The sequence below is a fragment of the Trachinotus anak genome, unplaced genomic scaffold (assembly GCF_046630095.1).
Source record: "Trachinotus anak isolate AG129_WGS33_773 ecotype Australia unplaced genomic scaffold, CSIRO_AGI_Tana_v1 ptg000007l, whole genome shotgun sequence".
Classification (NCBI taxonomy): Eukaryota; Metazoa; Chordata; class Actinopteri; order Carangiformes; family Carangidae; genus Trachinotus; species Trachinotus anak.
In genome coordinates this window covers 13,654,403-13,679,723 of record NW_027273858.1, presented here as the reverse complement: position 1 = coordinate 13,679,723, position 25,321 = coordinate 13,654,403, and the positions used below count along the sequence as shown (strand labels likewise).

Sequence of the window (25,321 nt, the reverse complement as noted above, 5' to 3'; positions counted from 1 at the left end):
TAGATAAATGATTACATTATGAGTTTTATACAGAATGTACAGTTTTCTCGGCCACATCCTTTCTATTCTGACTCATGGTTTTATGCTGCTGTATTGTAGATGCATATGAAATAAAATAAAATAAACATTATTTAAGTAGTAGAGAGAGAGAGAGTAACACCTATCCCTTTCAGTTTGTGTTCTGCTTCAGGATCATGGCAGAAACTGTGCATGTGGCGCCATGTAGTGGACAAAATAAGACATTGTCAAAGTTTTTGGTAATATTCGCTCTTAAAAAAAAGCGGGATGCTTACTTAATCCTCCAGTTTATATTAAATTGTTGAGCGCAGACTCAGTCAGCTGGTGGGAAATCCCCTCCACGGAGGGAGTGGTCCTGCAGACAGCCTCATGTGTCCGGTCCAGTCCGCTGCTGCGAAGACGGCCACGCATGCGCAGAACCATCGTCTGCCTGTCAGTGTGTAGTTTCACTTTGTGCAGCTATTGAGCCGTCTTTGGCTTTCCGGCCGAAAACATACCGAAAACACAACTTAACGATTAGCTTGAAAGCCGTGTTTGAGCGATTGTAAAGGGTGAAGGTATAATTTCGCCGGTTCAACCTTCTCGCTTAAACACCAAACAAGAAAACGAAGCGTAAACGACGCGTTTAGCTAACTCTGAAGCAACAATGTTCTGACATCTGAAGCTAATTATCTTCAGCCGACAGGTGAGTCGACCATGTTTGTAGAGTGACATGTTGTTTTGAGTTGACCTTTTGCTCGCATCGTCAGGTTGTCTGACTTCACTGAGCCTAGCATTGGCAACCCACTCACATCGAGTGGCTCTTGACCCCAGGTTTAGGTCACTGTGTCAACGAGAAGTTATATTCAGCAAGGTAAACAGGAAAACATCTATGTGCAACACTTGAATCTCAATACTAAAAGATAGAGTAGACTTTAATATGTGGCTGATATTTTAGCATGGTCAGTAGAAGTGGAAAAATCAGTTACCAACAAATGTGTTATTCTCTCATGAAGAATAAGTACATCAGTATAATGCAATGCATACCACTTAACTGTTAGCGATAACACAATTTCTCCTGCTGGTGCATAGAGGTGTGCAACAAATCATGTAAATGCATAAATACAGAGGCTTGAAGACCTGCAATGAAGTCCAAACATGTTTGGAAAGTGTGATATTTTTTTTATTGTTTTTGTTATTTTTAGACCACCTCTGTTGCTCAGTGGCTCCAGCAGACTTCACACTATGGAGCGGACTGCACTCAGACAGAGCCAGCTCTGTGGCTCCTGGGAGATGAAGGAGAGACTTGGGATGGGAGGCTTTGGGCACGTCTACTTGTACCAGCATGTTGTAAGTTCTGTCAACCCCCCCGTCCCCCGAACACCAAGGAGAACATGAACTCCAGACCCTGGTTTGGTTTCATTCCCTGTCTGTGTTTGGAGCAGGAGCAGGGAGAGAAGATCGCTGTGAAACTTTGTCGCTTGGAGCTGAACTCCAAGAACAAAGACCGCTGGAGCAGAGAGATCCAGATCATGAAGAAGTGAGTTCAAATCATCTGCTTGTGGTCACAAAGTAGCTCATGAACAAAGTTCATTGTATATTTTTTTGTTGTCAAACCATCGTTACTTGTTTGACACTTCTTTTATAGGCTGAACCATGTGAATGTTGTTCAGGCCAGAGAAGTACCAGAGGAGTTGAGCTCCATTGCTTTAAATGATCTACCTCTGTTGGCCATGGAGTACTGCTCAAGAGGAGACCTACGCAAGGTACCAAACTACTAAATCATAAAGACCCTAAACAATGTATTGTCTTTTTAAACAGTGTATTATTAACCTCTGTACCTCTTCATTTAGGTGTTGAATAAACCAGAAAACTGTTGTGGGCTAAAGGAGAGTGAGGTCCTCTCACTGCTTGGTGACATTGGTAATGTTACTTGGTAATTTTACTTTGATAAAAATCCATTAAAATCACATTTTAATGCATAATCTACATGGAAAACGTCTTTTACAAACACAGGTTCTGGTATCCAGTATCTCCATGAAAACAAGATCATTCACAGAGACCTAAAGCCAGAGAACATAGTTCTGCAGGAGATCGGTGGGAAGGTGAGCTCATTTCTTTTTGTACATGCATGCAGCCTGTATAATCTACAGTGTCATATTATATGGTTTTATGTGCCTTGCTCTCATCATGAAACAATGTTCCCTCCAGCTTGTCCATAAAATCATAGATCTGGGTTATGCCAAAGACCTAGATCAGGGCAGTCTCTGTACATCATTTGTTGGAACGCTACAGTATCTGGTAAGTGCTGCATCAGTACACATTTTTCAGTACATGTCAACAAACGAGCCCTTGTAAATCTATCTGTATGTGTTTCAGGCTCCAGAGCTGTTTGAGAGTAAACCCTACACTGTAACTGTGGACTACTGGAGCTTTGGGACAGTGATCTTTGAATGCACTTGTGGCTTTCGCCCCTTTTTACACCACATGCAGCCTGTTCAGTGGTGAGCCAGCACCAACGTTTTTATTTATCTACAAAATATCTGTGTGTTAAAGGTGGAGACAGTTATTAGCCTGAATATAGATATTTTTTGTGTGTGAACATTTTGTAGATCTAGTTTTCAATTTGTTTACTTTATTTTTAATTCTCTCTGGTTGCATGTTTGCTTGCTTTTGTAGGACGAGTAAAGTCAAGAACAAAGGTCCCAATGACATCATGGCAGTAGAGGACATGAATGGAGAAGTCAGATTCTCCACACATCTCCCTTATCCCAACAATCTCAGCAGGTAGAGACAAAGATCTGACATTAACATGCATCTCAGGTGATCTGATCACAATTGGACAGCTCTAAGTACGTCAGTCACACTTAGAATGTGTCTCCACATTCATCTAGTGACCACTTGTGATCAGATCTCACTTCCCTGTTGTATATGCAAATTTACACATATGCGTTGTTGTTTTTAGCAAATCTGACTATGACATGCACGAGGGAGAGAGAGAGAAAAAAAAAGAGAAAGAGAAAGAGTGGGGCTTGGAGAGGCTCAGTGAATTAATGTGCTATGCACATCTCTACAATGAAATAAGGTTTTAACCATTTGAAATGATAAGATATTTTCGTTTTATTATCAAACGGTGGGACTAATTAGACTGTGGCAGAGGATGTTCGTACAGTAGGTGGTCCTTAAATATGGCCCAAGATGCATTTGCATTCACACCGTTAAAACAATGTGGCCACATGTGGCCCAGACTACCTCCGAATGTGATCAGGTCTCAAATGGCTCTTCAATGTGTCTTGGGTACATTCACACATACACTTAGAGCTGTCCACATGTGATCTGATCTCTCGAGATGGATGTTAATGCCAGGTCTAAACAGAGCCAGAAAGACATTTCTTTGTACTGACCAGGGCTCGTCATTCTAACCTACAGCTGACCTTTGTGTGTGTGTGTGTGTGTGCGTGTGTTAAAAGGCCACTGCTGGAGCCAGTTGAGTCTCTGCTACAGATGTTGTTACTGTGGGACCCTGCAACGCGTGGTGGAGGGCTGGATCCTGAGACAAACAAGCCGCACTGCTACACCACTCTACAGAATATTCTCAACATGAAGGTCAAAAATATGCACCTTGCCTGTATTGTGACTGATTAAAAACACATTTTATGGGGTGTTTTTATGGTTTTATACACGTCACTAGACTAGAGGGTAGTAAGCAAAAAAAAAATGTCTCATTTGGTAAATTTATTACTCCAGGTGATTCATGTGTTGGACATGACGTCAGCCCAGCTGCACTCCTTGGTATTGGGAGCTGAGGAGAGCTTACACTCCCTGCAGCTTCGTCTTGAGACGCACACACAGACACGCATTTCTCCACTGAGTCAAGAGCTGCTCCTGGAGACGGGAATCTCCCTCGACCCACGCAGACCGCCCGCACACTGTCTGCCAGATGGACTGGTATGAGACACACGTAAACAAGAGTGTCTGATGTTAATCAGGCCCAGCAACAAGTACATACACATCAAAAGGCAATGGGACCTTCTGTTTTTGTTTTGAAATGTTGGGTAGATGTGCATTACACTGTACATGTTATTTCTGGTAGAAGGAAAAGGGTTTTTGCTATCTTTGTCTTAAAATATAAACAGTGCAGTTAGTTTAACATTTAGTTTTCAGTGGGTCTTTTGTAACGTAAAATTATAAGTACGTAAATAAGTAATAAATAAATAATAATAATAAATAGGTTGGTTTGTAATAATTGACCAATTGCAGACTGTATGAATTAACGCATTAAGTTTGTTTGCTTCCAGCCTTTCTGGCTCCTCTGGAAGGAAATGCATCAGCAAATCTTAATCTCAGCATAGATTTCCGCTGGAGTTTTTGTTTTTACAATTGAGCAAATCTCCACCAACACACACTAAAGTATGCAAAATGATATTTATTCTGTGCTTCCAGCGAGGCTGGGACAGCTCCATAGTCTTCCTGTTCGATAAGAGCCTGACCAAGTACTCTGGACCACTGACTGCCAGACCTCTGCCAGACAGTGTCAACTTTATAGGTGAGACTGTAAACTATATCTTCAGTCTCTCTCTGCTGCTGATTTGGAGGGTTTCCTTTGGCCTTGAAAGGTATTCCTACAATGCAAGATTGAGAAAAGTAAAATAAAACAAGCAAGATCCTTGTTTATGTCTTCAATTTATAGTTATATTGTAATTTGGTGCCTGACTTCATGTGGGAGTCATGTGTCTTTTGTGAACTGTGCTGTCTCAGTCAGGGAGACCAAGACACAGCTCCCACTGTCTGCACTGAGAAAGGTATGGGGGGAAGCAGTCAGCTACATCTGTGGACTGAAAGAGGACTACATTCGCTTGTACCAGGGACAGAAGGCCGCCATGTAAGTGCATGAACACACACGTATACATGCACTCACACTAGGAAACATCCTTAACTGTTGTTTGTGTCTGTGCAGGCTGAGTCTGCTGCGTTACAACACCAACCTAACACGGTACAAGAACCTGCTTTTCTCGCAGTCACAGCAGCTCCGAGCCAAACTGGCTTTCTTTAAGACCAGCATCCAGCACGACCTTGAGCAGTACACCAAACAGAGGCACACCGGCATCTGTGAGTTGATGTTAACCTGCTGCTGTGGTACACACTGTTATTTAAAATCGTCACTGAAGCCTCAAGTGAACTGTTTGCTGTTGTTGTGTTCATCTGAAGCGTCAGAAAAAATGTTGAAGACGTGGCAGGAAAATGAAGAGAAGGCTGATGGGTTTACAAAGGTAGAACAGTTTTTAATTTCATAGTAATTCTACACAAATGCACTTGCAGTTGTATAAAAAGTATTGTTATAAATGTTAAATGTATAAATCTTTTCTGCTGTAGGTTGCAGACGTGGGGTATCTGGATGAAGAGATAGTGGCTTTACATTCTGAGATTGTGGAGTTGCAGAGAAGTCCATTTGCGAGGAGACAAGGGGATGTGATGGAACAGCTGTCAGTGTCTCTGTTAGATTTACACTACAAAAATTTCCTTAAAAATAACTATGATATGCACAAACTAACACTCTCTTTGTCTTTTTTTACAGTGAGGGAAAGGCTATTGAACTCTACAAGCAATTGAAAGCTAAATGCAAAAGTTAGTACAAATCATTACACATATGAAACAGTAGGCACGGGGTATAGGGGCTTTTTGCCCACACGCTAGCAACAGCCAGGGCCAGAGGCATTATGTTGTACCATTTTAACACCTTGAGGGAAACCCTTCAAATTTGGCACAAATGTCCATTTGGACATAAGGATGAACTGACTACATTTTGGTAGTCAAAGATCAAAGGTCATTGTGACCTCGCTAAACACATTTTGGCCATGACTCACAAATTCCTATGCTAATTATGACACAGTTTAACACAAATGTCTAATAGGATAAAATGAGGATGTGATGATTTTATATCCAAATCTTCAAAGGTCACCTTCACTGTGACGCCATAATGTTGTGCAAAACCACTTCTGACTGTTATTCAGTGCTGTAACTCAGGAAGGGGAGATTGTGACCATATTTCCTGCAATTTGCTTTGTTGGCAGAGGCATACAACCACGAGACAGCAATTCTAGTTTTATTCATTGGGGTGCTCTTTTTGCCAATTATAATGCTCGGCATGGTGCTTGTTGCTATCAATACAATTCAGTGTAATGTGCAGAAGAATTCAATGAACAAAAGTCTCTCTCAGGGGTCCCATTGGTATAATTAATTCCTCTGCTGTGTTTGACACAGAAGTAGAGTGAGGCTGTGAATGGGAATAGGAGGCTGTCAAACGATAATACGCAGATGATCATTGGAATATGTGTTTGTACAGGTCCTGACCCTCCACATGGCTACAGTGACAGCTCAGACATGGTGAAGACCATACTCCAAACAGTTCAGAACCAGGACAGAGTGCTGAAAGATTTGTACACTCACCTGAGGTAATTGATCCACAAGCAAACTGCATAGAGATAATCACACAAAACTACACAGAGTTTAGCACACCTGAGTTGTCCTTTTGCACTTCCCTGTGTGTCATTTGTGGTTTTCTTCATCTCTTTTTTTTTTTCTGTAGTACAATTCTGGTGTGTAAGCAGCGCATCGTTGATTTGTTCCCCAAGCTGGAGAGGGCAGTAGAGAACATAAAAGCTGCAGAAGCAGCAGTGATGCAGATGCAGATGAAGCGACAGAAAGAGTTCTGGTATCTCCTCAAGATTGCCTGTGTGAGTATACAACAAATGGCACTACAGGAAATATTCTTAGCTAATCATGTTTTAAGAACTTTAGGAGAACAGTATTAAATGTATGTAAGTCAAATAATACTGGAGCTAATACAATGTGTGGTTGTGTATTTAGGCCCAGAGCAATTCTACATCACAGCCACTTATGCAACAACCCACTGACAGGTAAGATCTATCCAAGTCACAGTTCCCTGAGTTCAGAATATATTACAGTTATATTTGAATGACGTTGTTAAAGGGAGGAGTACTGCTCAGACATCGCATGGCTGTTTCTCTGTCATTAGCTTAGCTGCAGGTCACAAGATACAGTGGAAGTCCCACTTTAAAGTGCTGTCAGACTTTTTGACACCACTGTAAGTTTAAGTATATACTGGATTCTGGATTCTGCACAAACCACACATCCTCCACAAGAGGTCACCCCATGCACTTGAAAGCCTAGTAGCTTGTTGGAAAGGGACTCATACCCTCCTGGATTGGACTGAAAACATGAACATGACACACAATCATTTCAAAGTCTCTTGTCTCTTTCAGTGAAACTGTTCATCAATTACTTGATGAGAATCAGCACTATATGAGTCAGCTAACTTCTTTGCTGCAAGACGCCACCCAGGAGATGGAGTACAGTGTAATGGTATGGTATAGACGTGTGAAGGAATGCATTCATGCATATAAACAGAAACCTGAAGAAACAACTCACCCATCCACTATTGATGCTTAACAGAAGACATCTGTTAAAAATATAATCTGTCTGATTATTCTAAATATTATTAATCCACCACCACATACAGTGTATGGTTGCTGTGTGCGTAGTATATTTTGTTTTGACTTTTTCCTTCTTAAAAATATACATTTGCATTCAGTCTTTACTACATCATGCTGGTTCACCTATTTCAATTTAAGGTTCCAGTTTTAAGATGGTGGATGGAGAATGATATGTGTCTCGTAGTAGTCTAATTAGTGATCTGGTAGTGGTAAAATGGCTTCATCTGTTTATTCTCTCGGCAGGATCAGGACTGGAGCTGGATTCAATACAGAGCAGTGAAAGCCCAACCTCAGAAGCTGTAGAAACTCGCCAAGTGTCTCAAGTGTTATGAGTCAAAAATATATACTGTAAACAAGTGCCTTTTCAGAGTGACACTATCTGATAGCGTTGTGATTCCATACTATTTTATTGACACACATGTGATGCTGTAGGACAGTAACGTGTGAAGCCACATAATGTAGTAAGCTATTCATGTTTTAACTTAAATTTGTACAATTGAATGTTAAAAACTGTATCGAGCTGTCACCAACACTTATTTATTGTACTGGTAGTATTTAGAGTAAATTGCTGCTGCTAACAAACTATGCATGAAGGAATGTGAGAAAATTTTATAAATGTATGACACATACCATGTTTTGTCTTTGTTCAAGAAGTTTAAATGTAATTTCTCTGAATGGATTTGAATTTTCTCTGCAAATGTTAAACTGCTGAAGATAATAAGTATCTGGATATTTACATTCACACAGTGGACCAGACAACTGTCTGCACACATACAGGAAATTGCTTGTTTATAAGACCCCGGGTTCAAAATTCTCTTGGGAGCTGCTGAAACCCAAACAGCAAGGAAGCAGCACAGAGCAACAGGCATAAATTAATATGTCAACAAAAGTAACAAGAAGCTCACAAACATTGTCCCAGATAAAATGAGGGAGGCTTAAAGGAAGTTAGTGTGACTTCAGTAGTATATTATCTTTATTTAAAGGCAGATACATCCTGTCATATGTGGAAGATTTCTTTGTAACTATGCAAAACGAACAGTGTGCAAGGCAATGCTGCATCTCTGCCTTTTACTTAATACACCATTTTCTGACCTCCTCCATTATTAAGTCCACTTTATAGATTGTTAAGATGTCTTTTTCAGACGCAAGCCATTGTCTGAGCAAAGCAGGCAAACGCTTCTTTTTTCAATCAATGTATTTGTAAGGAGTGCATTAAGAGTTAAATATCTCCAGTAAATATGAGACACTGAAATAATGATATGCAACAATATTTTTATTATTTAGTGTCAATTACTCTGAAAGTAAAAAAAAAAAAAAGTACAGTTTATTTATTCAATAGTCTCTATTTTGTTGTAAGCTTAACATTTTAGTGAACAATATTGTTGGTTTTACTCCATTCACTCATTACATTGAGCTTTCTTTTTACTTGCTCACATATGTTCTTCCAATGTCTCACACAAAATATGTCTTTTAAAAGTAGTTGTATTAGTAGTAATATTAGCACATTTGAAAAGAAACTGGTAGATAATAGACAACAATATGGCCACTTTTGTCAGCTTTTTGTCCTCAGGTTGATATGTTGCTGTGCCGTGCTGTGTCTCTGCTATACAACTACAACAACAACGTGTCATGAAATATTTCTGTAAGATTTTATGGTATTTATGTTCATTTGATTTGATTTTTAAATAAAAAAATACAGCAATGTAAAAAAACTACATATACATAGAGACGTTCGCATATTTATTACATACATATAATAAATATAAGATACACTCACACGCAGTGCATGAACAGCCTGTGCAGCTGCAGGAAGCTAAGAACAAGACCCATCCACCCATCCTAAAAATTCACGGCAAGAAAAACCGGAATGCATTGCCTTTCATCGTGTGTGTAAGTCAAAACCATAGCCTGTATAGGACAACACATTAAAAGAGGTGGATAAAATGACCTTTGCTCTAAATGACACTGATTTGAACTGTCAGTGAGGACACTGCCTGGGACTGTGCACTTTTGCGACACAACTGTTGAATAAAATATTTAAAATATTGCTTTTGCTTGGGTAAGAAAGTTAAGGATGAAGAAGAGCGACACGCCTGGAGGCCGATTGGTTGGTCCTGCCCAATAGAAACACGGATAATTAACATATTGCCGCTAGACATTATGGGAAACTTCCGCCTCGCTATAAAGACAATAATTCCGCTTGGTTGACGCGAAAACGTTCACGTCTCTCATGATATTCAAACAACCCAGACAAACTATAGACATTATAGTGAAGATGTCGATATTTTAACACCCTGACAATATACGCTTGTTTTCTATGACGGTATATATACGCCCCGCCCCCACGAGTAGTACTGGATGTGAGGGCGATCTGGCTGCGACATCTGTCACCCCATTGATCGCTAGGGTTGATTCGGCTGATCTGGCTGGCTAGGCGGGTGTCCCCTTCCTCCCTCACCGCTCCATGTGTGTCCCTCCCGAAGCCCTGCGCTCGGTAGAAGAGGACGAGGTCCCCCCCGGCGGACGACCATCCATCGGTATACCAGTAGCTGCGCTCCCCTGCTAGAACCTCCAAACAAGCTCAAGGCCCAGTTGTAGGAGAAACGTAGGGAAGTCAAGCTCCAAGCTTCAGACACATCCAAATGCGGCGCTGCACGTGGCAGTCTGCCTTACTTTTTTATTTTACTTTATTTGTATTTGTTATAGTAATTAAAACAAAACAAATAAACAGGAAAACAGGCAACAAATTATATTGTGGTCCAGTACGGAGATAGAAAAATGCATTATTACTTGGGATATTATTGATATTGGATCAACTGACTGATCAATTTACTATTTATTTATTTATTTTAGCTTCATCACAGTGAAGGACTGAGTTTTTTCATCAAAGGTTTTGTAAACGTTCACTTGAACCCCACAACAACTTTAATATTTCCCGACTGCACTTGAAGGCAGCATCGTGTAACAAGTAAAAAGCGAGAGCGGAACCTGTTGGAGGCGGGGCGCGGGGGGATGGGTCGCTGAGTGGTATGATCAGAAAGGGTGGTTGTTCGACACCGTGGTGATTTTATTTATCATAAACAGACAGCCACATATTGGAAATTGTACCTCAGCGCAGCGCAAGGTGAGTTAACTCGTTTAACTCGTGCAGCAGCCCAGTAAGCTAGCGCTAGCAAGAGGCTACAACAAACTGACCCACCCGATAACGAGAGCTAGCTGGCTGGCTAACCCGGCTAGCTATGTTAACGTTACCAAGTGAATGGTGTGCCAGACTTTGCTGCTGCTGCTGAATTTGAATTCATTCAGACTTTAAGTATGAAGGTTATATTGTAACTTTGGTGCAAACACGTTGCGTCCTGTGTTGACAGAGGAATTAACCACAAGTTGTCTACTTACGAGTCATTCTGAAAGCTAATGGTGCAAGTTAGCGCTAGCTGTTAAATGTTCAGGCTGCTTGTATTGTGCACTTTCTAATCGAGGCAGGTAAATATAACATGTTATTGTGACTGTGTACTGTAAAAACTAACTAGTAAACACAGCCGTTTGATCGTTAAAACATCAACCACAAACTTGCTGTTCGTGCTTTAGATGTTTTAGCTTTCTGCCTTGAATGACTATGGGTTGCGTTCATTTGACCTGGGTACACATGTTACACTCTATGAATAATGTACATGTATGTATGTATGTATGTTTCCTCTATATTTTTTCTTAGTGGTTGAGTTAAAAGGGAAAATAAGAGGAAACTAATTCAGTGCATTTCATAAAGCTTGCTTTAATAACGAAAATGCTGTAAAGAGCAACAAACTTTGTCATTCTTCTGTAACACGAAGGTTTTCATGAAAATGTTTGCCTACATTTGCATTTCTTGCAACTTTTGCCAGTGTTTAGTGCATATGTTTTTAAAATAATTTTTAAAAACGATCCAGTTCAACAGCACCAGAAATGACAGCCTACAGTACCATAAAGTTTCGATCATTAAGTTGAATCAACAACTCTCTAAAACAGTTTCAAAGTTGAACACTAAATCCTTCACAGAAGTGAGACTTATTTAAGTTGTTTTGCAATAAATTGTCAGTTACATTGAAGGTCTCACCATTGGTGTAATGGTGCCCTGAGTACATTATATTGTATAAATATGTCAGTTTGTTTATGCTTCTTTCTCTTTTTGTAGGTGAGTGCAAGCGAGGATGACGATGCCGCATGTAGGGGCAGTGTTTGCAACAATAGCAGGAGTGATGGCCATCATGTTGCACTCCTCCATTCACAAGATAGAGGAAGGACACCTCGCTGTGTACTACAGGTATCGTAACACTGACCCTGTGCCAGTGACAGGATTAATACATTCATACTGTGTGGATGGCCTATTGTTATTTGTATGAGGACTATTTCCTGATAATTATGCATGTCAATTTGGCCTGGATATGGAAATATTATTTAGAGCACTAAGGTGTTGATGCTTTAAACCTGTTTGACCAAAGATGAACAAAAAGAGGCCATAACCACATTTCACAGTGCAGGATTTTCCATCCCTGATCTGAGCATGGACTTAAAAATGTCAACATTTGTATACATTCATCATATGTAACACTAACTAATCTACAACAGTGATGACAATTGAGCTTTATTTGTCCCTGTGAGTAAACTCACAACTAGAATGCAAAATATATTAATATTTAGATATTAAACCTTAGTTGTTGACATTGTTCATGACATGAACTTATGCAACATAACCACACTTTCATAAATTACTGTTACACCTGAATTAACACCTTCCTGTCCTTTTCTTTTGTCCATACAAAATCTGTAGATAATCCAGTGGTGAAGTCAGACCAAATAATTTGTTTATATTTGTTTCAGGGGTGGGGCATTGCTGACTTCTCCCAATGGTCCTGGATATCACATTATGCTGCCTTTCATTACCACCTACAGATCAGTGCAGGTAAACAGACTCTTCAGCCGCTCTGAAACTTTTCACAGAGGCGTATGGAAACTTAGAATCAACCGTACAGTGCTGCACATGAAAATCAAAATATGTCCTTTTATAAATAAGTAATCTACCACATGCAAACAGTTTTCTTTCAACCATGGCTGCAGTGGTGTAATTTTACAGCAAGTTTTTTTTTGCACCATTTGTTGTGCCACTAAATAAACTTAAAATCCTTTGAGTACGTCCTAAAAATATGAAGTGTTTTTTTTATCACGAAAAATAATAACTAAAATTAATTGAAGTAAAGTTTAATAAGATTAACTCAAGGTCCACTAACTAGCATTTTCCTGAGCTTTCAATTGTATCTCATGGTCAGGTTGCCATGGAAAAGGTTTAGACTGAAGTTGTCTTCAGATTATTTTGTCAGACTACTATTTTCAAAGTTAGGAGCAAACTTTCACATTCAACATGAAAAGTGAAGTTAATATGTGATTTACTATAGACACAGGTTAACTTAAACATTCTATGCTTTATGTAGTCTTTCATACTTTAATAAAGCAGGAACATAAAACTTGGAAAAATTGTCATATCTCATGTGTAAAATCCAGATACATGTTTATGGATGAACTCTTGTGCCAGTAGAATAATCTTTTTCTTCCAGACTACTCTCCAAACTGATGAGATCAAGAATGTGCCTTGTGGAACAAGGTAAGACTGAGCTTACTGATGCAGCTGGAAAAAAGAACCCATTCATGAAAGTGAGCTGTATTTAATAGAGGCTTTCTTCTTTACAGTGGTGGTGTGATGATCTATTTTGACAGAATAGAGGTTGTTAACATGCTGGTCCCTACAGCAGGTACAAAATGCTCTTATTTCCATCATTGCAAAAGTTCCTCATTTTGTTGACACGTGAATCCTGTCAGCTCCTTGGCATTACAACAAGTGTTATTATTGTTCATTTATGTGCAGTGGTGGACATTGTGAGGAACTACACTGCAGATTATGACAAAACTCTAATTTTCAACAAGATTCACCACGAGCTTAACCAGTTCTGCAGTGTACACACACTACAGGAGGTCTACATTGAGCTGTTCGGTGAGTACACGTCTGTGATAACAACAGGTAGCACTGTTTCATTTTAATGCATTAAATAGGAAGTAACTTGTGGTATGAGTTCATTTCTAAAATTCTTACAGTGTGATTCACAGGATGTTGTGTATTCAAACAGCTGCTGTTTTTTGTCTTGCAGATATTATAGATGAGAACCTGAAGACTGCGTTGCAAAAGGATCTGAATGTTATGGCACCAGGACTTACAATACAGGTATTTAAACACATGCACACAAAACATGGCCAGTAGAGGAGCATAGTGAGTAGAATGACAGGGATTCAAGTCGCAGTGAGAGCTAGAGGAATTTGGCCGTGGGTACAATATACTGGTCACAACATAAAATTTGGTGTGTTTGCAATACCTGTTGGACCAATCAACTGCCTACTTGAATTCTGAACGGATACCACTAGACCAGTTCTAACTTTACAAGCCCACACAACATGAAATCTATTGGCAGATTGATTGTGAGCAAAGGCCCATTTTGTGTTTCTCTCTTTTCCTCTGCACTGTTTCAACATCGCGATGAAGGCAGTGCGTGTTACCAAGCCAAAGATCCCCGAGTCTATCAGGAGGAACTTTGAACTCATGTGAGTTTGTAAATCTTTACTCACTAGCACAGTGTTGGTGCACGTTTCATATTCCCTGTCACCCACCCACTTAGTTCAAGTAAGACCACACAGAAAAGAAAATATTTGTAAAAACCTTTTTTTGTGTGTGTGTGTGTGTGTGTGTGTGTGTGTGTGTGTGTGTGCGCCTGCACTCAGGGAAGCAGAAAAGACTCGTCTGTTAATAACAGCTCAGACTCAGAAGGTGGTGGAAAAGGAAGCAGAGACTGAAAGAAAGAAGGCCATTATTGGTAAATGTGATGTTTTATTGGAATTCAGCTTGCTGTGTTTTCATTTGCATGACCATCATTACAATTTTAGCTGTTTCCCCTTTTCAGGCTCTCATGTGTAACCCTTCTGCACAGTTGTTAAAACTCACTGGTTTCTCTGTCACACAGAGGCTCAGAAAGTGGCTCAGGTAGCAGAGATCCAGTTCCAGCAGAAGGTGATGGAGAAAGAGACGGAGAAGAAGATCTCTGAGATAGAGGGTTAGCATTACTGATTTTAGTTTTCTTCTGTGAGATGGTTTTGTGTGTTCCTGTATGCAGTGGCTTCTGGAGAACTGGTTTATCATTTGTCTGTCTCAGTCAACACTGACTCTTTGTTTCAGACGCTGCCTTCCTGGCCAGGGAGAAGGCTAAGGCTGACGCAGAGTTTTACACTGCTGCCAAGATGGCTGAAGCAAACAGGGTAAAAAAAAACAGTGTTGACACAGTTCCACGCTTAAACACACAACCACATAATGACATTTAATCCTCACATAAAGTTGTCTTTCTCCAAAATCTTTACAGTTGAAGTTAACCCCCGAGTACCTGGAACTGATGAAGTACCAGGCCATAGCAGCTAACAGTAAGATCTACTTTGGCCAGGACATCCCTAACATGTTTGTAGAGGGATCCAACAGTCCACCTAAATCCATGCACTCCCCTAATTTGCCCGATGCTGAATTTGACTTGCGTAAAGAAAAGCTGGATGGGCAGTGAGTCCACAGCCGTGCCTCTGCACAGGACAGGAGAACCTGATGAGGACTTGTCTGTGGAGTGGAGAGCACTGAACTGAAGGTGATAGGAGGGAAAGCTTTGGAGCTAGTTTGGTGAACGGCACACTTCAGTCTTAAATCTTAATGGCAAAGAGAGTGCGAAAATCTACGGTGAAAGACAAGCAAAAGTGAGGTTGGAAGGGCAAGTATTTTTTCACCTTCCACTCTTCCCAAGTTCTGGGAAATAATGATGCCATAGTTAACAATCAAAAGCATAATAAATGCTTATGCCTGGGAAGGCGACAAGTAGTCGCCCTAATTTACACGTGCTTGCAATCAGTGCAGTGTTGAACTTTTGCTTTTGGATCTGCATTAATTTTGTTTGTTGTATGCAAGAGGAGTGATTTGTGATGAAAATGAATATGATTTTTGAGAATTAATTTCTGTTTTAGCTGAACTGGAACCTGACAGGCAACACTAATTAAAAGCAGGATGGTTTGTGTAAGTGTTATGTGGGTTAGGTCATCTCTTACAGTTAATCACTAGTTGGCTTTTCTCTCTCAACACGAGTCAGCGTGAGGGCTGTTCAATCACACCACATATCCAATGTTGCCGGTGGATGACTTTAAAATAGTTTTGACAGGTTAATACAGTAGTTCAAGCATTCATTATAAAAGTGGTTAGTGCAGCAGAGGCGTTCACTACATGGAGCCCATCTACATTTACAGATGAGTGAAATCCAACATGAAAACTGATCTGTGAAAGTTGTTTTAATGAAAATGTTCTACAAACAAGTGTCCTGACTTTAAATTTTCACCTGAGCCTGTATGAGGTAGATATTACTCTACATATATTCAAGTCTTTGAAGTTGAAGGGCTGTCAGCATGTGTTCATAGGTAAGTTAATATACAGTGGTGTCAGATTGGTAATGTACTTTATTTTATGTTAGTTTGGTGACAGTTTGCTTTTGTCAGTTGTGGGTGAGAGCACAGCCAGCACAGAAAGACTTGAGAAGCTGCACTAAGATCTGCGGTGGCATTTACTATGAAACCACCTGAGAAAAAAAGTTCTAGTGCTGCTAAAAGAAAATCAGCTTTTTCTCTGATAAGAACTTATTCAAGATGATTAATGGTAAGTAAAAGGGTTGTTACACTGGAAGAAGTTATTTCCTTTCCTCCATCTGGTTTTGATGATCAGGGCCATGCATGTGGAAATTTGTATTGGCTTGATTCAGATGATTAGTAGTGCCTGTGTTTGTCTGCCAACTCTGTTCTTTACAGCTTATTGAGATGTGGCTAAATGTAAATTCTCAGGAAACTGACTTATTTAAATAGAGTGGTTGCTTAGTGTTGGACAGATCGTATGCTCTTCAGAACTCCATTGACAATTTTGCAAGAAAATTTAAGAAAATAAGTTTATAAGCTGTGAAGTTGTGAAATAAGAAAATAATTCAGTTTGAGGATAATCAAAGCTGCGATTCAATGTCAAGTTAAAGTCCATTGTCTAAAAAAAACAAAACAAAACACCACTTTCAACTAAAATCAAAGCTTGTGTCTCCTCCAAATATTTGAGGTGACATTTTTAGTGCACCATTGCCATTTTACTGCACCACTTATTTACAATAGATGTCTGTGACTTTGAAAATTATGAGTATGTCGGACGTCAAAGTAGAAATAATGCATACAAAAGCTCCTTGCCACTGTTGGTTCTTACATTTTTGTGTCATTCACAAATTGATGTACCTCAAAGTTTTTCAGTCTTTGCTAAACAATATCATTGAAAGGATTTTAATGGCAACACAACACAAGCAACACACAGCTCCTGATTATAATAGCAGCTAACACTTGGTGAGAATTGGTTTAACCTCTGATTAGTTTTGTGACGACACGAGATCCAGTACTACACAAAAAACGTTTATTCTACTTAAAGATGAATGTCAATCATGCTCGGGCTTAAACCAGATGCAAGTTGGTGCTAGTTTTTATTGTTTGTTTAAGCTTTTGGATTTTGTTGAGCTCTGTGTTTCAGAAGCATAGAAATACTTCCACTATTCAGAATTCAAGCCTTAAATAATAACGGGTCACCCCAGACTGAGAGATTCAGTGATTCCTATAAACTAAAAGTCTTCACTTCAACTTGGCTGAGAGGCTTAGTAAGAGCTTGGATGTGCATACTGCACTGTAAAGCCTCATCTTAGACTCTAGTGGAGAAAGACACAACTAGCAGTGGACACTATTAGTGTTTGGAGGATGTTGTGATGTTTACTTGACCTCCGCAGTTAAAGGCTGCACTCCCGTGTTTGCTTCGGTGGTGGGTTCAAATGAAGATGCAAAAGAGGGGTATGAATCACTCATGAAAATGATTTTTTTTGTCAATATTTTGTACAATCTGTGAAATTTAAACTTTGTCTCCTTGTTTTAAAAGGTTTATATGCAAAAATGTTTTGAAGTTTTGACAACGTTCTAAAATAAAACCTATTTTGGTACCTCTCTCCTCTCTGTGCCTGTTTGTGTGGACATTTTGTAGTACACTTGGATGCCAACAGGAGGGGCACTAACACCATGTTGAATGCTATGTGCTCTGACTCAGTTTCTCAGCAACACATTTTTGTCTTTTTCCCAAGACTGAGCAAAACGAGGCAAAATGGAGGAATGGAGATCGGTTCAATCAGGGGTCAGTAAAATAGGGAGCATGAAAAACAATTTTTAGAGAAATGTAAAGATGTGCTGAAGCTTGAGTCTTCTTCCTCACTTGTAAGTCGCTTTGGATAAAAGCATCTGCTCGATGTAAGAGTAAAGAACTGACAGAAGAAAAGTTTGTGAAATTTCAGTGACTTGTAGTTGAACAAACAGTTTTAAAAATGTCAAAATAAAATATTGTTAACAAATAAAATCAATTTTGAGCTTACACCAAAGAGAGACAATTTACTTTAACATCTACATACAGATTTAAAGACTTTAACTGTAAAACTCAAACCTAAAAAAATCCCCTGTTGTGTGTAACACTTGAAGTACACATACTGAAGGTTAAAGTTTGGATTTTGGCCCTGGTTTTGGCTAGAAATTCCAATTCCCATCAAGAGTCCCACTGAATCTATTTGTCAGAAAACTGAGAAGTCCCAGTACGTGTATGTCCTGGCAGGTTATTTATTTGGTTGTTCCAACACAAGAATGACTCCATGAACACTTACTGAATATATATATACTAAGTCTGTCACACAGTCCCTGTTGTTCTCACTCACACAATGTGTCGTAAACATTACAAAAACACATGTGTTTGTGTGTTGAGTTTGTAAAATGGTCATCCCAAGAGACGGCCTCTAGACCTCAAGTCCTGCCCTGAGCAAGGCCGGTCAGCTGTTCACAAAGGCTTTCCGGGAAGCATCCAAAGAGTGTGTGAGTGCGTGTGACCGCAGCCTGAATGACCAGATGAGGGATAGCTTCATCCCTCATCTGGTCTAGTCCTTATGGAGATGTCTCAGGCATCCTTTCACAGCCAAACTATCAGTCTTTGCTTTCTAAGGGAGGGTGTTTGGTTTTGTTATCAGCAGTTGTGAGAAGTGTTCTCATTAGCATTATGTTTTCATAACTGGAGAAAGATTTTTTTGTAGATGTCTGGAGATATGTGCTCATTTAAATGGGTGGTCTGATGTGTTATCTGGGTTACACACACACACACACACACACACACACACCACCACCACCACCACCACCACCTCAGGAAGTGAGGTCAAGGTCAGGTTTGCTGCTTCCTTGATGAGCCAGCGCTTCTATTTCCTTCCCTTTGTCCCTGACTTCAAATCATCATGACCTGTCCCTGGATCTGTCCCTCCCCAGAGGTACAAGGGTGTGGTCCCTCATCTCTGAGTGTAGGACTGTAAATCTAGTTTCCGAACAGCAGTGTGATTCTGAATATGATTCATCAGCAGCAGACAGCGCCTGCATCAATAGCTGCTCTGTTCTTCTAGTTTTCTCTCACATTCCTCTCCTGTGTGTGTGTGTGTGTGTGTGTTAGTTGGCACAATACACATGGTCATACAAAGGGTATTACCTTTGCTGTCTCTCAAAGGTCCGTCTGACCTCTCCTGACCCTCAGGATGGATTCTGTAGTCGTCACCCAAGTAAACTGCACAGTTATGGCTCTAAACCTAATTCTGTGTGTCATTTATGAATGTGTTGATAAACCTGTTTTTGCTTTGTTTTCTCCTACCAAGTAACACCTCAAGTTATTGAGGATGTGGTACTCCAGTTGTAGGAACCTTGACTGAATTTTCTTTACACATAAAGGTCAGTTTACTCACCATGAGGAGTACTGCTCAGCTTGTGAAAACATTTGTATTGTGCGCTCTGTGGCTCTGAATTGGGCTTTCTTCAGGACAAATAACCCTGGTGACTCGAGTTGAGACCGGCTCAAGCCTTTAGGCTTTTAGATTTAAAATATTTGACAAAAACCGACATTATAAGCTGGGGGCATGGAGTTTAAAAAATAAGGACATTTAGGGCAGGCAGAGAGGGTTTGAGGAAAGTTGCATTATGGGAACTGTAGGAGTCAGTGTTTTTGCAGCTTGACCCAAGCTAGCTACTAAAATGCTGGATACTGGGGCCTCTGCTGCTTAAATTTTGACCATTCTTTTTTTAAACTGTGTCTTGCATTTCCTGGATCTTTCTGAAAGTGCAATACTAAATCATAGAAGTAGCTTTAACTTTTGATAGTGACTATATTTTTTCCTTAGTTTTACTCCAGTTGTAGGAACCTTGACTGAATTTTTTTTTAGTGTGGAACAAATCGATCTTATCATTGAAGAGTCTACCAGCATAATATATGATAGAAAAGAAGGATGGAGTATGTTTTTTATATAAAGAGATAATTCAAAATTAAATTTTATCACAGCCATTACAGAGTTGTCATAACCCATTAGAGAACTGGTGTATCAGTCTAACCCTCACACACACACGTATATTTATATACCCACTGCATATAACACCAGCATAACAATGCTCTTTTCTTCCTGAATGTACAATTGACCTAATTCACAATTATGTACAAGAGTGTGACAAATGCAGAGATGCCGTTTACGCGGAGTGACGAAAAATGGTTAAGCACCGATACTAAATATTGCTTCAGGCAATAACACTGATTGATTAGGTGATATGAAGGTGATCAATAGAAAAGAACTCAGTCACAGCAACAGGCAGCTGGAGTAGATCAGCTGCTCCTGATACAGCTCAGCAGGCTGCCTGTCTTCCGTTATACCACACCAACAGAGGGGGTGAGATCAAAGGCCACACAAGGACTCACACACCCTCAGGTCTTCATGGTAATGTGACAATATAGAGCAACCCACCGAAGCCCATCTCTCTGGCTTTAGAACTTCACTTTAGAAAGTGACTAAAACTCAACAGATCAATCACAGGCTGTGATCCATGTCAGCAATGCAATGTTTGTGGTCAGTCTTCACACTTTAACAGGAACAAGAGTTTCATAGTAAATGACTGATGTCATTTTAGATCGAAAAGGAAGTGGGAGTTTCAGTGTATCAACCTAAAAGTGAGGTTCAACTTCCTGCATGTCAGGAAGTTGAAAGCTTTGCTCTGCTTATCTGCTCCACTCTGCTCATATTTAAAAAAGACAGTTTGGAAAGTCAGAGTGGTTAGTTGATTTATTGAGCACTTGGCAGTAAGAAGTTACAGAGAGTGTAAAGACACAGAAGCCAAAGAAGACTGTGGATCCATTATGAAACACTGAAAGACACATTCTACACACTCTTCACACGGAAGCTGCAACTGTTTATAAGATCTTTCATCAACAGACTAATAACGCATTTACTATGGAATCCTATTCACCTGAACATCAAATTTGTTAAAACACAGGACTCTGCACTATGTGCAGGTATGCAAACATATTTCTATTACAGAGAAAACAGTTGTTGCACTAAAAAATATTTCAATGTCAGAGTAAATAAATCACAGCCTTTTAAAATGTGCACATATCACAAAACACACTTACAAAAGACTGTAAACTGATGCATTTCAACAGATGTGATGCAATACAGCTGGTAGGACAATAACCATTGGCCTTGACAAAGTAACAAAGTAAGAGTTTAAAGGATTATATCTCCGAGCCACTATAAGAAAATTCTCTGTTTGTGAGTGTGTGTTATATATTGTTGGTGTGCGTGTTTATATATCAGCGCGTATTGCCTTTGGCTTTGTATGTCTCCAGATGCCGTGTCAGGTCTTCAATGCGCATGTCCTTCAAGTGAACCAGATGCTCTAACCTGTTCACTTTCATCTGCAAGATCTGCAAACGCACACACACACACACACACAAACACACACACACACACACACAGACATACAGGTTTGCACAGCTGGCTTGTTAGGACATTGCATTGTTAACCCTAACCCTAACCCAAACCTAACCCTAATCTCAACCATAACCACTTCATTGCCTGAATCAAACCTTACCTCATCCACATCTTACCCAAGCCCTAACCATGACCTCAGAAATGACGCTTAGCCTCTCTAGAACTGGCTTTGTACCCATGAGGACCACTGTTACTGACCTGGTCCTGATGGGCATTACATACACACACACAGAGGAGGACGCAAAAGGATGTGGTACAACTAGAGCAGGTTTCTAACTAAAAGCTTATCTCACTGATGAAAACCTCAGAAAACTTGAGGTGTTGGAAATTTGTGTAACTTTTTGCATCTTCCTGACCATGCAGATGTGGCCACAGATGGGAAACCAAAAAAAGCATTATATCCGCTGAGCAAATACTGACTCATTGACCACTGCTGACACAGCCTATGACGCATATGTATCACACACATACACCTAAATGCCTCTCTCTCTCTCTCCCTCTGTCTCAAACACACACACACACTCTCAATCTCTCTGTGCTGACTGGTAGAACATCTGCAAACAAAATCATTTACCGTTTTGATGTCTTGCAGAGCTTGGCGTGCAGTCATACCACCTCTAATGGTGTTGCAGATGTGTGTGTGTGTGTGTGTGTGTGTGTGTGTGTGTGTGTGTACCTCCACAGTCTCCTGCAAAGCCATGACAGATTGCTCTTTTTCTTGCAGGATTGTTCTGAGAGTTGGATCCATGTCTGTGTAAAACTGCACTGTATGCTGCGATTTACTATGCAATGCAAAAAGAAACAAATGAACAGACACATTATTACTACTATAAACACCACTATTGACTAATTTAATTCAAATTAAAAGCCATTATTTCGGTCGTACCCATTTCTTAGTCTGCTCTTTTCATCTCCTGCCAGCTGAGACAGAAGTTTCGCTTCAGTCTGTCGAATTTCTTAAAACAACAAAACAAAAGTTTAACATTTCTCCAATTACAATTTCAATAAAACTCTGCTGTTGTTGGAAACCTGAAGGGAGGAGGACAGGAGGCAGACATTTGAGGACGACAGGAAAGTAAGATTATAAGAAAGAGAAAGAAAAAAATTAGGAGCCATTTAAGTCCAGCAGTGCTGAGCTCAGGCCAGAGATAAAGGCCATCTGGTGATGTTGGGAGCTGATATGAGGACCTGAGCTGTGTGTCTGATAGGGGATGAGGTGCAGATGGCAGAGGAAAGAGCAGAGGGAGGGTGGTGGCCTGAAGTCAGCTTTACAGCATAGTTTCAGGGACAGATTAGGTTGTGGGATTCTCTAATAAGTCCTTTCTGATGTTGTGAAATGTAGGTATCTCTGTGTCTGTGTGTGGTCACTGCTATCTGTGGGACAGATTAGCATTAGCTGAGAGCTGTTAGCAGGGCACAAGCACCAACCATATCAGAGCAGGCAAGAGAAGGCAGGAAGCAGAGAAGAATGTGGAAAACTAGAATCAGCTTTCACAGCAATAGACAAACAGTCCTCTCAGACACACACACACAAAAACACCTTAGTGTGTCTTTAATATGCTGATTTTATGTTTGTCAGCTGACCAGTAGATACAGCAACATTTAAAACTGTCTAAAATTATACCCACTTCCCTCCCTGTGCTAAAAAAGGAAGATTTTGGACTGAGCAGCTTCAGTCAGGGTTACAGACAGACTGTGTCAGCTAATACACTCCATAAATGGATATATAATGCAAAAGATGTAAGGTCAAAACACAGTCATCGTCTTCTTGTTAATTCAACAGTTTCAGTTTCTGTGATCCAGTGGATTTCACAGTTTTCATTGCAGTTTTGTAACTTCTAATGAAATCGTTATCTCGGTTGACCGTATGTGATGTAAGGTCAAAATGTGACACCAGACATGTCAATCAGAGGATAAAGTTTTTAAGATTGTTCATTTGCAGATTGTGTTTTTGGCAATGATATAGTTTGTGAAAATGCACTAACAGAATAGCCACTCTACCTGCATGAGGTTTCTTGTGGTTCCCGGTGTCAAAGTATTCCAGATCCTGAGTTCAAGAGAGAAAAAATTGTTCAAAGTGTGATTCGTTTTCTAGCTACAATACTTTGTTCTCATACACTGAGGGCAGCTTCATGGTTTACGTGCCAGAAAGAGGACCACAGTAATATATATTTTGTAATTAGCATTCAAACGAACAAAAAGTGACTCATAGTATGTATGTCTTTAAGCACAGTACACACCAGTATGTTTGTGTCTGTGGTGTGCTCCAGTTTCTTATCTATCTTCTCCCTTAGAGCGCTCAGTACAGGCTCTATCACTCCCGCAGTGCTCAGTGCGATCCTCTTCACTGTCTCCTCAGGCACGTGAAAGTTCAGCTTGGAAAACACCTTTCTGGCCGGAGAAAAAAAACACATGCAGATGTTTCTAATTTACAAAACTAGTTACAATAGGAACTGAAGACTGAATGTGATTTAACTCATGATACTTGGTGATGACAAACACCATAGGGGCAAATATGTTACAGTGAAGTCCCATTAATCTGTATCTGGCTATGTGCCATATCAGATGAATGTGGGTGTGTGTTGGACAGGTCCTCACTGTAAGATGCAGAGGCCAATGGCAGTGTCCAACTTGTGTTTACAGCAGAAATCTACTGAAGAGCAAAACCTTAAGCAATGTTTGTCATTTCTATTGTGTTGGGATTGTAACTTATTTTTCGGTGTGTGTTTGTGTAGATATGTTTGGGGAAGATGTGAACATATTAACAAAGTCAGAGTGGGAAAATCAGTTTTTTTTCCAGTTTTAGGAGTAGCATTTCTCTAGTAGTAGTGTTTCTCACTTGAAGTCCCCGTTTGGCTTTAATAAGCAGTTTACAAACGTTTAATAGTACATGCTATGTATATGTTAATACGCACTATTATGTAGCTGTATGCTGATTTGGAAGTGTTTATTAATGTTCAGTAATTGTCAGCAATTATAATTTCTCCCATAATGATGTACTTAATAATAATACATCTGTGTTAATTAGTAATTAGTTATCATCTGTTATAAAGCATTTATTACACGTTTAGATACTGATTATAAATGATAAACAGGGGGTCATAAGTAAAGTCTAACCCTATCCTTCTCACAGCCACCCTCACCAGATCTCTACATACAGTTTGAAGAAACAAATTAATAATAAAAAAAAAAGTTTCTTGCCTGTTGAGGAGGTTCCAGTTACTGAGCTTCTGCGGTGTGGAGTTTGCAGGAATATAGTTGTGCAGGTCAACAAGCTTTGGGAAGAAACATTTTACAACCTCAGCAGCCATCACTGCGGAGAGTTCAGCAGAGGGGCAGAGTCAGCTCTCAAGTAAATGCATCAACAAACACACGCTTGAGATGATAAAACGCGTAAAGTAGATGATTGCAGCTGGATATACTAGGCTACATGACAAATGTACAGGGAAGCAGTTTTACTCCTGCTGCCTCTCTAGCTGCCAGCTCCGTGTGGACAGCTAGCAAAGCCAAAGGTTAAGTCAACTACCTCCGTCGCTGAAGTCTCTTGTGATGTGTCTTTTCGGCCGGGAAAGAGGTATCTTGTCTATCCATGCGTACAAATCCTGCAGTTCCTCTTCGTTCAGCTCTCGATCCATCCTTCTTAAAGCCACATCTGTTTCGAGACAGTTTGTAAAGATCCAAACTGTGTTACTGAGCTAGCTTGTTAGCTTCCCCTGGAAGAAACGTTGTTTATGGCGTTTCTAGGCGACCGCTGATTTACCATGGCAACACAGATTATAGTAGATCTTTCTTTATTAGAAATTAAGAAAACATGAGAGCTAC

The 25,321-nt window shown here is 40.0% G+C and overlaps 3 protein-coding genes across 3 annotated transcripts; 2 read left to right on the top strand and 1 right to left on the bottom strand.

The window, feature by feature from the left end:
• The first annotated feature begins 458 nt into the window (after positions 1-458).
• Positions 459-8,253, top strand: LOC139622990 (inhibitor of nuclear factor kappa-B kinase subunit alpha-like). Its single transcript, XM_071480775.1, has 22 exons — positions 459-703; positions 1,203-1,347; positions 1,443-1,537; positions 1,646-1,763; positions 1,851-1,920; positions 2,014-2,102; positions 2,209-2,298; positions 2,377-2,501; positions 2,677-2,784; positions 3,468-3,603; positions 3,745-3,945; positions 4,441-4,543; positions 4,756-4,879; positions 4,955-5,106; positions 5,206-5,267; positions 5,371-5,480; positions 5,573-5,622; positions 6,341-6,449; positions 6,584-6,731; positions 6,865-6,914; positions 7,281-7,380; positions 7,755-8,253. Exons 2-22 carry the CDS (start codon positions 1,243-1,245, stop codon positions 7,812-7,814), a joined length of 2,205 nt encoding a protein of 734 aa, XP_071336876.1. The 5' UTR covers positions 459-703; positions 1,203-1,242; the 3' UTR covers positions 7,815-8,253.
• A 2,226-nt stretch (positions 8,254-10,479) lies between these two features.
• Positions 10,480-17,617, top strand: erlin1 (ER lipid raft associated 1). The gene is made up of 12 exons (XM_071480786.1): positions 10,480-10,635; positions 11,683-11,811; positions 12,369-12,450; positions 13,100-13,146; positions 13,233-13,294; positions 13,408-13,533; positions 13,688-13,761; positions 14,077-14,135; positions 14,313-14,404; positions 14,552-14,641; positions 14,764-14,843; positions 14,945-17,617. Exons 2-12 carry the CDS (start codon positions 11,699-11,701, stop codon positions 15,134-15,136), a joined length of 1,017 nt encoding a protein of 338 aa, XP_071336887.1. The 5' UTR covers positions 10,480-10,635; positions 11,683-11,698; the 3' UTR covers positions 15,137-17,617.
• Positions 17,618-20,773: 3,156 nt separating this feature from the next.
• Positions 20,774-25,260, bottom strand: spef1 (sperm flagellar 1). The gene is made up of 7 exons (XM_071480771.1): positions 25,026-25,260; positions 24,701-24,812; positions 23,740-23,890; positions 23,501-23,546; positions 22,386-22,455; positions 22,176-22,281; positions 20,774-21,432 (listed from the first exon to the last, which is right to left on the bottom strand). Exons 1-7 carry the CDS (start codon positions 25,132-25,134, stop codon positions 21,319-21,321), a joined length of 708 nt encoding a protein of 235 aa, XP_071336872.1. The 5' UTR covers positions 25,135-25,260; the 3' UTR covers positions 20,774-21,318.
• Positions 25,261-25,321: the final 61 nt, after the last annotated feature.